Source organism: Dendrobates tinctorius, unplaced genomic scaffold (genome assembly GCF_039654945.1).
Source record: "Dendrobates tinctorius isolate UK_male_01 unplaced genomic scaffold, ASM3965494v1 ptg000094l, whole genome shotgun sequence".
Taxonomy (NCBI): domain Eukaryota; kingdom Metazoa; phylum Chordata; class Amphibia; order Anura; family Dendrobatidae; genus Dendrobates; species Dendrobates tinctorius.
The window spans coordinates 3748037-3763303 of record NW_027361762.1 but is presented as its reverse complement, the minus strand read 5'-3'; the positions used below and the strand labels follow the sequence as shown (position 1 = coordinate 3763303).

Here is a 15267-nt window from a genome sequence, read left to right as displayed (position 1 = left end):
CCTGATGTATAGACATATATTTTGAATGTGTACGCTATCCATACATGTTATCTGGGGATACGGAACCCTTTCTCACCTTTGTGCAATCACGTGCAATCCATACTGGGCCTAACACCGTCTGAGCCTGCCTCCTGATGTATAGACATATCTTTTGAATGTGTACACTATGCTATCCATACATGTTATCCGGGGATACGGTACCCTTTCTCACCTTTGTGCAATCACGTGTAATCCATACTGGGCCTGTGAACGGCTGGCGAGCTGTTAAGCAAGCTACAGCACCTGTGGTTTGCACACGTAAGTTTTTCATTTTTTCAGGAATGACGGTTAGGCCTAATTCCAGAACTGCGGTTGACCTGCACTTACTGGGAAATCATCGTTCGCGGGTAATAATTGTAATCACAGATCCCCATCACTAACGTTGTTCAGCGGGTTATCTGCACATGTAAGCGACAAACGCTGGCCTATTCAGTGTAGCGCACATGCAGCCACGGACATGTAAGGGCATGACACACCAGTTATTGGCCAATCTCATGTGCCAGAGCCTCACGTGTCCCTCTAGTAAGCCGGACTCGGACCGCGGGGCATGACGGAGTCTCGTTCGTTAACGGAATTAAGCTTGCAATGTGTGCATCTGTTCTGTAGCTTGCATGGTTGAGGTTTCCCAGGTGGAGTCGAATTAAACCGTAGGCTCCACTCCTGGTGGTGCCCTTCTGGACATTCCTTTAAGGTTCAGCTTTGCAACCATACTGCCCACGTAAAACAAACACTTTGCCTTCATGAACGCTGTTTGGAGGGTCATGACTCATGGGAATAACGCCGCCCAATCAGTTAACCTGCTAGAGAGATCCTTCGTTGCTCCCAAGCATGACATCACACTCCCTAGGAGGAAGGTAATGCCACTGTGGCGACCGTACTCCTGGGGGCGACACAAGTGCACTGATGCCCAGCCACTGCTCGATGAATCAGCTGGTACATTGACCCAGACCACTACATTCCCCTCGCACGCTACACGGCCTGAATCTGACCCTGATGAAACTCAGGTTACCCTTCCCATATACAGTTCCATCTTACACGGTGACAAAGAGGAAGCTGCAGATGAAAGTGCAGGTTCGGCCCACCCGCCATCAGACACACCACCATACTATCAGGGGCCCTGTGCCAGTGCCGTCGCCAACGAGTGGGCCCCCCCTGCTTGCTCAGGATCACAGCACTTGCAAGGTTGAAATACTGTGCAGTGAGATGGAAGATGGGAACGACGAGGAGTCCAGACTAATACAGGGATTCCCTAGCGAGGAGACTTATTTGATTGTTTTCAATGTTGGGACAGCAATTTTTGGGGAGCACTATACTCTGGAGAATGATAGATGGGGCCCACCATACACTGGAACATTCCAAAGGTGGACATCAGACACTGGAGCAGCATTTACAGGGCCCATTATACACTAGAGCATTAGAAATGGGGCCCATTATGTTTGGAGCATTATTTGGGCCCATAAGACAGTGGAGCTTCATCCATGGGGACCAACATATACTGTAGCATTATGTAGAGCTCATCATATACTGTTTCAAACATTATATGGGACCAATGATTCTGTATGGAGAAATAGATGGGCCTTGTCATGAGCTGTAAAAAGTGAAGTAGTTTTCATTGTACTATACCGCTATTTATCTGCCGTATCGGAGCATGATGAGTTGTGGTATGTGTTAAAGGGGCGCTCTTTCGCCCAGGGCACATGAAAACCTGGAGCCAGCCCTCCCCCCCCACAACTTTAGCCAAATAACCCCCATTTTTCAGTGCGTTACTTGTATTATGAAGTTAATTAAGGTTGACAAGCTTAAGTAAGAAGAATTGATGCTTTTGGCATTCAAATGGGCACTGTTGGTGTGTTTCCTGTCCTCCTCTCACTGCCGACTTTTATTCCCCATTGACTTACATTGGGTTTCGTGTTTCGGGACGACCCCGACTTTCCCCTATAATCGGACGATCTTGCTCGACCCGACTTTTGGAAAAGTCGGGTTTCACGAAACGAAACGCGACCCTAAAAAACCAAAAGTCGCTCAACTCTACTTATAAGGTATTATCAATAAAGCATAAGACAATTTCTGTTAAAAATTGACATAAATTGAATCTCACCCAAATAATAAGACTGTTCCTTTTATACATTACTATCTCACCTGACTGTCTATTTTGTGGTCCTGAGAGACTCCCTTTTTTGCAATTTTGCATGATGTTTACATATATGTGCAATTAGGCTATGGCTTTTATGAGTGGAATATGTCTCGATTGCTGTACCTTTTAGATGTTTTGCCTACCTATACAACAGATTAATAGGTGACCATTTATATCCTTAATGCATCTAAGTGGGGTTCCCTTTTCCTCTGTTTGGGGCCCATTCGCTAGATGAGCATTTGTATGCTCTTTTAATTTCACATGGGTGACACATGTTAGTACTCTTTTAAATGACGGATTAAAGGTTATGTTTTATTTTCCACCTATTGCTTTATCATATAGCCTTATAAGGTAGCGTAATAACCACCAGTGCTGCTGCACACAAAAAAATCCTCCCCTGTCACTGCACACTAACTGTACAGTGAAATTTGTTATCAGCAGAAGCACAGATTTCTTTCCTGCCTAAACACTCTCCCTATTGAGAACGAGCAGCAGCAACCTCTCCCTATGCTAAGATTGGCAGAAGTAAGATGGCGGTCGGCGTTCAGGGCTTTCATAGCCACTGTGATGCCACACAAAGCAAGCCAATCACTGCAATGCCCTTCTCTAAGATGGTGGTGGCCGCTGCCCATGTCATCGCGTTGCCCACAGTGTGCGTCCTTGTTCTTTGGCAGAGAAGAGGCGCCTGAAAGCATTATGGAAAACGCAACTTTGGCGCTCAAGTCGGCGACCGCATGGTCGGGTTTCGATCGGCGAAAACCGACTTTAGCGAAAGTCGGCGACTTTTGAATTTGATCGACCCATTTCGCTCAAGTCTAGTTAACATCATTAGGGTCTGATCCAATCAGATCCTGATGATGTCACCTATCAGAGCAAAAATACACCAGAATCGCAGCGCTTGCAGGACCCTGGGTATCTTGAGCACTGCAAGACCACCAACTGTAGAGAATGTTGGTGCTGCACAAAGTCCAGCAAGTGCCAATGCTTATCTACTGTCAGTGGTTGTGAAGCAGTTAATGGTGCAGCCGCAGTATACAAGTACTGTAATAGCAATATTAAACACTGCCTTTATAATCCATATATATCCCTCCAACACCAGCTATCTTTATTCTGAGTGCAGGTAACAGCAGTTTTACTAGATAAAGGGCAGTATGTAGCCCTGAAAAGGACTTTTCTTATAATGGCCCAACAGTGGTATACAATTACTGTAATAGCAATATTAAATACTGCATATATGTCTCTAATCCAATACAACCCCTCTTGCACCAGCTATCCTTACACTGAATGCAGGAAACAGTGGTTTTACTAAAGAAAGTTTATTGGCTGTCAAAAAGCATAGAAACATGTAGGGCAGGGGCTAGAGCATGGTGCTTGAGCACTCACGATATTCGATCGAGTAATGAGCGCACCAAAGCACCCCGATGCTCGATCGTTTATTGAGCAGTGCTTAGCATGCCCGCTCATCACTATACACAAACAAAGGAATACAGCAGAACTCTATACGATAAGAGATTCAATTGTGGCACCCCAGAGTCTGGTTGCCATAGTGACATTGCCTCCCTCTATGGGGTGATGTCATGCCTGGAGACAGGAGGGGGGTCCCCATGCCAGGTAACACAGGCTACATGACAATTCCTGCTGCAGGTCAGAAGGGAGAGCTTCCTTATAAATTCTGGCCAACAGGTGGGGTTAGTGAGTCAGTAAGAAGTCAGCTAAGAGAATAAACTAGGGAGTTGTCATGGAAACGGGAGCAGCTGGAGCTCATGACAAGACAGTTAGAGTTAGTTGAAGTTGGTCTGTGAAGAGGAAAGGGACAGGAGCAGAGACAAGAGGATCTGGGGGAACTTAAATTTCATATAGCTGACCCCAGAGTGAAGCGCTGATATAAAAAGGGATGCCAGAGTCCTTGGCTGGGCAGGAGCTGTACGCCCTGACAGCCGAATCTGGAGTACAGGGGACTGCAAGTTCCTTGGACACACTGAATACCTGAAGGCCCGGCAGCAGACCAATAGCCCGGGGCTGACAGTGAAAAGGACAGTACCCGTTATATAGGCTCACGCTGTCAGTCATACAGGTTAGAGATCATCACGCAGGAGAGGGCCGCAGCTTATCTACAAGCAGCAGGGACCCAAAAACAGAGCGCAGAAGGAAGGTCCCCAACCCCACCTGGCAGGGTGGATCCCCTGAATGCCTCCAGGTGAGCCGGACTCAATCCCTCATCTGTATGTGGTACCCCAGATTGCAGCTACTTTCAAGTAAAATGTAAAGAAAACTGCACCTCTCTGTGTCCTTCTCTTATTCTCTGCACCCCAACGTTCACCACCATCTGAATAATCAAATATATATGCCCTGGGGCCCCGCTCTACCCGTGGGGAGCTGAACCATCTTTGCTGCGTCAACATCAGCCCCAGAGGACCAAAAGCACAGCGTCGGCCACCCATTGCCGAACATCACGGGTGGCGTCACAATTAAACACCACATAACTATCCTCTAATTACTGGACGCCCAGGGCCACGGACCGGGTCAGTGCCACCGTGACATCCCCTTTTTAGAGCCTGATTGGCCCGGCACCGAGTAACCTAAGGCCCTGCGGGGCGCTCCACAATCATTGATTTTATGGGATTTAAACAGCTTTTCTGTTATATAGATATAAACCTAAAAAATGTTGGTACTTAGTGCATAAATTTGCAATCCATACCTACCAGCCATGTGACCTTAACCTAAGGCTGTTTATAAGTAGTGCTGGATCCTAACTGCCCTTCATTTTGTAGGCTTTTACATAAGATAATTATTAGTGCCATATAATTTTTGAAACTTTAACTTACCTGACCTAGGAGACCATATTTAGCCTTTAATGATGCATGATAGAGAAGTACAAGTCGTTTAAATTTTTCATCATTGTATTCAAATCGTTCTCCAAATGCAAAGGAACAGATCACATTACTAGCAGCATTGTTTATGAGCAGAATTGGATCAAACTGATCTGTAGAAAACATAATATTGATAAAAATCTATGTGAAATCACATATACAGGGTCAGGGGTTTGTACAATAAGGCAATGTGGTATTGATAATTACTTGCCTACAAAACTTGAAACTATAGGTACTGTATACAGATTTTTTTCTGTGAATCTATTATTTCGAAAGATAAGGAAGATGTTGAGTCCTGCCAGACATACTTGCCTAGATCTCTTCCAACTGCACCTTGATACGTTCATATTGAGCTCATGACCAAAACAAAGAAGAGCCACTTGCCACAAGTAGAAGCGTTTGACTCCAACACACCCCCTCATCAAGACCAGTGTGTTCCCAGGTTTTTAACAATTAGAGATCAGCGAATCTATGAAAATGTTTTGTGTCTGTGTTTCACCATAAGCAACTTTTTAATGACAGAGCAATATTTATAGAGAGCCTGTCAGCATGATTTAATTATGTGAAATAAAGGCATGGCTGTAATGCTGATTAAATTGATACCTTTGGTGATGAAATCCGCTTTCTTGTTCTTCTTTAATCACCATTTGAATGTTCCTGCTATTTATATCTCGGTGCACTGGGGCTGGACTGTGCACTGGGTCTTCCCCTCCCTGTGATTCCAGGGCCCCTCTGCCTACCTCCAGTCTTTGAATAACAGGTTACTGATGAGATTTCAATCAGGTCATTCATAGACTGGAGGCAGCAGAGGGGCGGAGGATCACAGTCAGTGAGGAGAAGACTCAGTGTACAGTCCGGCCCCTGTGCACCAAAATCTAATTACAATTAAAGCTGACTTGGTGATTAAGGAAGAACAAAAAAGCTGATTTATTCACCAAAGATATTCATTTAATCAGTATATCAGTTATAGCACCATTCCTGACATGTCTTTAATTAACATTACAAAATCATACTGACAGGTTCTCTTTATATACAAGACCATGGAGATTGCACTGCTGTTAAACATTCTATTTTCAACCCACATTCTCTAAATTAAAAAAAATCACCAGTTTGCAGGAATAATGTTCACGTAGTTGCACATGTCAGTTGTAGATATTTCTTATTTAATTAATAGGTAATATAAACATATCACACTTTTATCACAAACTTCTGTAACTCACCTTTTTGAGATTTAAATTCAGAACAAAGGAACTGTGCTTCTTCTGTCACTTTCTCCTCCAGGGATTTCTTGCCCATTCCAAAATTTCTCAGCGTGGTAATGGCAAATCTTCTTTGTTCTTTCCATGATCTTCCATATTGGGCCAGCACTATGCCTAACATATAAAATGTCCATTATCAAAGTAAGAAGTATAGTTTTTAACTTTTCACATATCGACCAACTTGATTTATTCCAGGATAAAAGTTAGGGTCAGTTCACACCAGGCGTTTTTTCAGGGTCTCTATTTCTGCAGCAAAACCTGATCTCTTGGCAGGAAAGAAGCTATAGAAAAAAGCTTTTTCTTGCATATTTTGCTTTGGCACAAAATCAGGCTTTGGCACAAAACGCGGCAAAACCTGATACCTGCATTTTTGGTGCTTTTTTCCCAGCGTCTTTTCACCACACATTTATTCCAATGGGTGAAAAATACAGGCAGAATAATTTTAAACTACCTGAATCAAATGGTGGAGGAACATATCCGTGCAAGACTCTACCTAAGGCCAGAGTCACACACAACCGATAAAAAAACGGTCCATTTTTAACGTACCAGAATCGCACAAATGTTTCACGAACAGTGATCCGTATGTCATCCGTTTGAAATGCAAGGATGCGATTTTCTCGCATCTAAGCATCCGTGTGACATCCGACTTGCAAAATGGACATATAATGGAGCCCAATGACAAGTTAAAACACAAGCGAAAGAATAGATATATACACATAGAATACATACATACATATACAGTAAATATATACACACACATATATACACATGTTATTGAGACACATATATACTACCATTCAAAAGTTTAGGGTCACTTAGAAATTTCATTATTTTTGAAAGAAAAGCAGTTTTTTCCAGTGAAGCTAACATTAAACGATTCAGAAATGCACTCTATACATTGTTAATGTGGTAAATGACTATTCTAATGTCTGGTTTGTAATACAATATGTTCATAGGTGTATAGAGGCCCATTTCCAACAACCATCACTCGAGTGTTCTTATGGTTCTTTGTGTTTACTAACTGTGTAAGAAGGCTAATGGATGGTTAGAATACCCTTGAAAACCCTTGTGCAAGTATGTTAGCACAGCTGAAACCAGTTTGGCTGATTGGAGAAGCTATAAACCTGACCTTCGTCTGAGCTAGTTGAGAATCTGGAGCATTACATTTGTTGGTTCCATTAAACGCTCAAAATGGCCAGAAAAAAAGAACTTTCATGTGAAACTCAGCAGTTTATTCTTGTTCTTAGAAATGAAGTCTATTCCATGTGAGAAATTGCCAAGAAACCGAAGATTTCCTACAACGGTGTGTACTACTCCATTCAGAGCACAAACAGACTCTAACCAGATTAGAAAGAGAAGTGGGAGGCCCCGCTGCGCAATGGAGCAGCAAAACAAGTACATTAGAGTCTGTAGTTTGAGAAATCGATGCCTCACAGGTCCTCAACTGGCAGCTTCATTAACATAGTACATGCAAAACGCCAGTGTCAACATCTACAGTGAAGAGGCGACTCCGGAATGCTGGCCTTCAGGGCAGAGTGGCAAAGAAAAAGCCACATCTGAGACTGGCTAATAAAAGGAAAAGATTAATATGGGCAAAAGAACACAGACATTGGACAGAAGAAGGTGGGTAAAAAGTGTTATGGACAGACGAATCCAAGTTTGAAGTGTTTGGATCACAGAGAAGAATGTTTGTGAGACACAGAACAACAGAAAAGATGCTGGAAGAGTGACTGATGCCATCTGTCAATCATGGTGGAGGCAATGTGATGGTCTGCGGTTGCTTTGGTGCTGGTAAAGTGGGAGATTTGTACAAGGTAAAAGGGATTTTGAGTAAGGAACTCTATCACTCCATTTTGCAACGCCATGCCATACCCTGTGGACAGCGCTTGATTGGAGCCAATTTCATCCTACAACAGGACAATGGCCCAAAGCACACCTCCAAATTATGCAAGAACTATTTAGTGTGTAAACATATGGGAAAAATTGAGTTACGATATACACATTCCACCTTTAGGGTGCTCTCAAAAGATATTATAAAAACCATCTAAGAAACAGAGAGTTTATTTGATCCCATTAACAAAAATGTACTCCAAAAATTCAATGGTCAAAAGACAAGCTTCCATAAGAAGTGCAAATTGTCTTTATTAAGTGTAACAATAATATAGATATTTGTACCAAAAAAAATTGGTGCTAAAACTTAGCATAATAAGGAACAAGCGGGCAGCAATACAACCATAATGCCATGGAGGGCATCATCATAAATGTATACAGGCGTGCAAATAAGTAAACATCAAATGCTAAAGTGCATAGTGCAATATACAGCAGCATAATACATTGTTTTTGCACAGCCAATTAACATACATATATGTAAAAGTAAAATAGGCCAAAGTAAGGAGGATGGGAAACAAAAATCATCCCACATGTAACACTAAACACGATACACCAGTACTAACATATACATAGATGTTCTGTTAAGTAACGATCAGTGTGCAGCAGCTCATTACATAAATTATGACCCAAATCCATCCTTACCCATGCCAAAGCCCAATCCAAAGCGCAAGTGCTCCGACACGTGTTTTGTTGTGGCTTCCTCGGTGTGTCCCCAGCGCCATCTGTTATGAGCTCATTTTCTGCTCCACCAGTTGAGAGTTCTCCTTCTGTTCTCCCTCTGGTGGTGACAGGAGGTAGTGAGGTTGGTTTAAGTGGTAGTGATCTGTCAACTGATGAGGAGGATAACGATTGGATCTCTGGAGTATCAGACTGGATATAAGACAGCCGACGCCCTATCCTGGTGCTGGTGATTCAGTCTGCTTCTCAGGTCTTGGACTTCAGCTCTCTTCCAGTCTTCTCAAGTTAAGCTTGTTTTTTGCTAATGTTCACACTTGCGCTTGTTGGTCAATTCAGTTTCTTGTGTGGTCAGCCTGCCCCTGCTGGGGCTATGCTGAACTTCCACTCCAATTTATCTGTATTTGCCAATTTGCCTTTTTGTCCCTTATTAGATTTGCCTCTTTTTGCTCTGTTTCAGAATATTCCAGAGTGCTGATATAGTGGGAGAAGTCTAGTGACTTCAGGGTTAATTTTGCTATCAGACGTGTTGGACATTATTTTGGTAGGGTTTTTTGGCGGATTGCAGACAGTGGCTTTCCTGTTATGAATGAGTAGGAGGCAAAAACAGAAATACTAGCTAAGTCCAGAAAACCAGAGAAGTTGGCAGCTATCGGATTGCAGACCCCTGAACCTAACAACAACAACTAGCAGTAGCCGTGGGGGGTTCCTACGGTGCCCTAGACCCCTCGATCACAGCCAGAGAACTAAATAGCCTAAAGACAGAAAGGGAAATCTAAACTGCCCCAGAGCAGACCCCAAAGCAATAGGCAGCCCCCAACATATAATGCGGGTGAAGCAAGATGAAAAAACACTCACACAGATAGAAAGATAGGCTGAGCAAATGATGGGGCCCAAGCTAACTAAATAGGACAGAATAGAAAAGCTGCTGTCTGCAATCCGCCAAAACCCTCTCAAAAACAAGAGCCAACAGACTGATGGTGAAAAACGCCCTGAAGACGCTAGGCTTCAAAAAGACTATATCAGTACTCAGGTATTTTCTGAAGACAGAGCAAAAAGGAATTCAGCTCACCCAGCAGGGGAAGGCAGAAATCCAGAAAAACAAGGCAAAACAAAACCAAAACACAAATGCAAAAAACAGAGAAGAAAACTTAGCTTTGGAGGAGCAGGAATCAGCCTGGTCTCCTAGAATCCCTCAGAGAAATCACCCGCAAGGCAGAAGGGTGTCGGCTGCCTTATATCCAGTCAGCAATTCCAGTCACCCAGTCATCATCATTCTGCTCAGGTGCTTTGTAATCAGCCTCACTACCTTCCTTCACCAGAAGAGGGAGTTCACCAGACCTCAATGGTGAAGGGGAAAATGAACTCACAACACTTTCCTTTCCTGTCCTTTCTAGTTAGTCGGGCCCCATCGTTTGCTCAGCCTATTTTTCCTGCCTTTGTTTGTGCTTTCATCTTGTTTCACCGGCAATACATGTGGGGGACTGTCTTTCCTTTGGGGTCTGCTCTGGGGCAGTTAGTTTTACTCTTTTCCTGCTTTAGGCTTATGTAGCTCTCCGGTTGTGACGAGGCGTCTAGGACCATCATAGGAACGCTCCATGACTGCTGCTAGTTGTGTGGTTAAGATCAGGGATCTGCAATCTGCATAGTTACCAACCTCTCTGGTTTTCTGAGACTTAGCTTGTTGTTTTTTTTTTCCTCCTCGGTTACTCATTCATAACAGAATCACCAGCCATACCGCAGATTCTAGGGTACTCAAAAGCAAGAAGGAATTGCAAAAAGAAAAAAAAAGGAGAAAAAAAAGTGTCAGAATTTTTTTTTTTATATGTATATTTTTTCCTCTTTTTCTCTGAGGCCGTACGAGGATTTTTTTTTTTCTTAATGGAGATTAAGCAACTGTCTGATTGTGTGGAGCAACTTGCTGCTGAAGTACAGGGTATTTCCACCTACCTTATTCAGTCACATGCTGATGAACGCAAGATTCCTACTGCTGATGTGTTTTCTGGGGATCGGTCTAAATTTCTGAGTTTTAAGAATAATTGTAAATTATTTCTTGCTTTGAAGCCTAACTCAGTGGGGAGCTCTGTGCAGCATGTTAAAGTTGTCATCTCCTTGCTGCGCGGCGATCCCCAGGATTGGGCTTTTTCTCTGACACCAGAAAATCCTATTCTGACTAATGTGGATGCATTTTTTCAGGCCTTGGGGTTGTTGTATGATGAACCTAATGCCGTTGATCAAGCAGAGAGAACACTGTTGGCATTAGACCAGGGTCAGGATCCTGCAGAGTTGTACTGTCAAAAATTCCAAAAGTGGGTGGTCCTTACTACATGGAATGATAGTGCATTGGCAGCTCTCTTTCGGAAAGGTTTGTCAGAGACCGTAAAAGATGTTATGGTGGGATTTCCTGTTCCTTCTGGTCTGGATGGCTCTATGTCTTTAGCCATTCAAGTTGATCGCGTTTATGTGAACGTAAAACTACACGGGAGGCGATGCCACCTTTTGAACAAATGTCTGAACCTATGCAATGTGATGTGGTTTTGTCTAGGGCGCAACGTCGGGAGTTTAGAAGGCGTAATAAGCTGTGTTTTTTCTGTGGAGACGTCACTCATACTATTTCTGTCTGCCCTAAATGAGAGAAACGTTTTGCACACACATTTGCTGTGGGCAGTATACAACCTAAGTTCCTTTTGGCAATGACTCTGATCTGCTCCTTGTCCACATTTTCCACTAAGGCTTTTGTGGATTCAGGAGCAGCTCTGAATCTGATGGATTTGGACTTTGCTAAACGTTGTGGTTTGTCCATGACGCCTCTGCAGACGCCTATTCCTTTGAGGGGTATTGATGCCACTCCTTTGGCGGAGAATAAACCTCAGTTTTGGACCCAGGTGATAATGCGAGTTGCCCCAGACCACCAAGAAAATTGTAAATTTTTGGTGCTGCATAATTTGCACGATACTATTGTTCTGGGGTTCCCCTGGTTGCAAACTCATAACCCAGTTTTGGATTGGAAATCTGTGTCTGTGGTGAGTTGGGGTTGTCAGTGTGTTCTTAGGGATGCTCCTGTTTTCTCCCTCTCCTCAGTCTCATGATATTCCTGATTATCTGGCTGATTTCTCTGATGTATTTGGTGAGAGTAAGTCTGTGTCTTTGCCTCCTCATAGGAGTTATGACTGTGCAATTGAGTTGATGCCTGGGTGTAAATTTCTCAAGGGTCGGCTTTTCAACTTATCTGTACCCGAACATGATGCTATGCGATCCTATATTAGGGAGTCATTGGAGGAGGGTCATATTAAACCATCCTCGTCACCTTTAGGCGCTGTTTTTTTTGTGGCCAAGAAAGATGGTTCATTAAGACCGTCTATTGATTATCGTTCCCTTAACAAGATGACGGTTAAATATCAGTACCCGTTACCTCTGATGTCTGATTTATTCTCCAGAGTTAAGAGTGCCTGCTGGTTTACTAAGCTTGACCTCAGGGGGGCGTATAATCTTATTCACATCAAACACGGGGATGAATGGAAGACGGCGTTTAATACTCCGGAGGGACATTTTTAGTACCTGGTGATGCCTTTTGGGCTCTCTAATGCCCATTCTGTCTTCCAGTCCTTTATGAATGATATTTTCCGAGGCTTTGTGGATAAGTTTTTGATCATCTATCTGGATGATATTTTGATCTTTTCCAGTGATTGGGATTCCCATGTGGAACATGTCCGGACTGTGTTCCGGATTTTGAGGGAGAATTCCCTGTTTGTTAAGGGATCGAAGTGCCTCTTTGGTGTACAGAGGATTTCATTTTTGGGATTTATCTTGTCTCCATCGACTATTGAAATGGACTTGGCCAAGGTACAGGCCATTTATGATTGGGTTCAGCCTACTTCTTTGAAGGCTCTCCAGAAGTTTTTGGGTTTTTCTAATTTCTATCGTAAATTTATAGGTAATTTTTCTAGTATTGTCAAACCACTGACTGATCTGACCAAGAAGGGAGCTGATGTGCTGAATTGGTCTCCTGTGGCTGTCTCAGCATTTCAGGAGCTTAAGCGGAGATTTACTTCAGCTCCAGTTTTACGGCAACCTGATGTCTCACTTCCATTTCAAGTGGAGGTAGACGTTTCTGAGATTGGTGCAGGAGCTGTTTTGTCCCAAAAAGACCCTGTGAATTCTAAGATGAATTCCTGTGCCTTCTTTTCTCGAAAGTTTTCCCCATCTGAACGCAACTATGACGTGGGGAATCGGGAATTGTTGGCCATGAAATGGGCATTTGAGGAGTGGAGAAATTGGTTGGAGGGAGCTAGACATCAATTTGTAGTCCTCACCGATCACAAGAATCTGATTTGTCTGGAGTCGGCCAAACGCTTGAATCCTATACAGGCTAGATGGGCCTTGTTTTTCATGCGTTTTAATTTTGTGGTCTCTTTTCTTCCGGGCACTAAGAATGTTAAGGCAGACGCCCTTTCTAGGAGTTTCTTTGCTGATTCTCTTAATGTGACCGAGCCTACTACTATCCTAGGTGAGGGGGTAGTTCTTTCTGCCATTTCGCCCGATTTGAGACGCACCCTGGAGGAATTTCAGGAGAATAAACCTGAGCGTCGCCCTATGGGAAGATTGTATGTTCCTGACCAGTGGAGAAAGAGAGTGATGTCTGAAGTCCATTGCTCCGCATTGGCTGGTCATCCGGGTATTTTTGGTACCAGAGATTTGGTGAGTCGGTCGTTTTGGTGGCCTGCCTTATCTCGTGATGTCAGGAATTTTGTACAGTCCTATGGAACTTGTTCTCGGTCTAAACCCTGTTCTCGTTCTAGTGGGTTGCTGATGCCCCTGCCGGTGCCCAAGAGGCCATGGACCCATATCTCAATGGATTTTATTTCTGATCTTCCTGTCTCTCAGAGAATGACTGTTATCTAGGTGATTTGTGATAGATTTTCGAAGATCGTCCATCTTGTACCACTCTCAAAGTTGTCATCTTCTGCTGAGTTGGTACCCTTATTTTTACAACAGGTGGTTCGGTTACACGGGATTCCTGAGAACATTGTGTCCGATAGAGGGGTCCAGTTTGTTTCCAGATTCTGGAAAGCCTTTTGTTCCAATCTGGGAATTCAGTTATCCTTCTCTGTGTTTCATCCCCAGACCAATGGGCAGACTGAGAGAACAAACCAGACCCTGGAGTCTTATTTAAGATGTTTTATATCTGCTGATTAAGATGATGGGGTCTCATTTTTGCCCTTGGCCGAATTTGCGCTGAACAATAGAGCTAGTTCTGCCACTTTGATGTCACCCTTTTTCTGTAATTTTGGGTTTCATCCTCGATTCTCTTCAGGGCAAGTGTAATCTTCGTCCTGCCCAGGTTTGGACACTGTGTTTGTGAGAATGCAGCAGATATGGGACCAAGTGGTGGATAAGTTGTCACTCTCTCTGGAAAAGGCCCAGCGTTTTTCCAACCGGCATAGGACCATTTGTCCCCGGTTGAAAGTGGGTGATATGGTTTGGTTGTCGTCTAAGAATATTCCTATGAAGGTTGCATCTCCAAAATTTAAGCCAAGATTTATTGGACCTTATAAGATTTTGGAGATTCTTAATCCTGTTTCTTTTCGATTGGCTCTTCCAGTTACGTTCAAAATCCATAGCGTATTTCACAAGTCACTGTTGAAGAGGTTTGTTGAGCCAGTAGTTCCTGTGGCGGCATCTCCTGACCCTGTATTGGTTAATGTCAATGTGGAATATGAGGTAGAGAAAATATTGGATTCTCGTTTGGTTAGACGGAAACTCCAGTATTTGATCAAATGGAAGGGTTATGGCCAGGAGGATAATTCTTGGGTCTCTGCCTCTGATATTCATGCCAGTAAATTGGTTCGTGCTTTTCACCGGGCCCATCCTGATCGGCCTGGTGGCATGGATGAGGGTTCAGTGACCCCTCCTCAAGGGGGGGTACTGTTATGAGCTCATTTTCTGTTCCACCAGTTGAGAGTTCTCCTTCCGTTCTCCCTCTGGTGGTGACAGGAGGTAGTGAGGTTGGTTTAAGTGATAGTGATCTGCCAACTGATGAGGAGGATAACGATTGGATCTCTGGAGTATCAGACTGGATATAAGACAGCCGATGCCCTATCCTGGTGCTGGTGATTCAGTCTGCTTCTCAGGTCTTGGACTTCAGCTCTCTTCCAGTCTTCTCAAGTTAAGTTTGTTTTTTGCTAATGTTCACACTTGCACTTGTTGGTCAATTCAGTTTCATGTGTGGTCAGCCTGCCCCTGCTGGGGCTATGCTGAACTTCCACTCCTATTTATCTGTATTTGCCAATTTGCCTTTTTGTATTAGATTTGTCTCTTTTTGCTCTGTTTCAGAATATTCCAGAGTGCTGATATAGTGGGAGAAGTCTAGTGACTTCAGGGTTAATTTTGCTATCAGACG

General features: G+C 43.5%; 1 protein-coding gene across 3 annotated transcripts in view; it reads right to left on the bottom strand.

The window, feature by feature from the left end:
* The window catches only part of LOC141098687 (cytochrome P450 2D15-like), a 393026-nt gene that overhangs the window by 268776 nt on the left and 108983 nt on the right, over nucleotides 1–15267 (bottom strand). For all 3 annotated transcript variants that reach the window (XM_073586654.1, XM_073586652.1, XM_073586653.1), the window contains exons 3-4: nucleotides 6264–6416; nucleotides 4999–5156 (exon numbers count right to left, since the gene is read on the bottom strand). In XM_073586654.1, the coding sequence (XP_073442755.1) occupies nucleotides 4999–5156; nucleotides 6264–6416 (311 nt within the window). The remainder of the gene's footprint in view (nucleotides 1–4998; nucleotides 5157–6263; nucleotides 6417–15267) is intronic.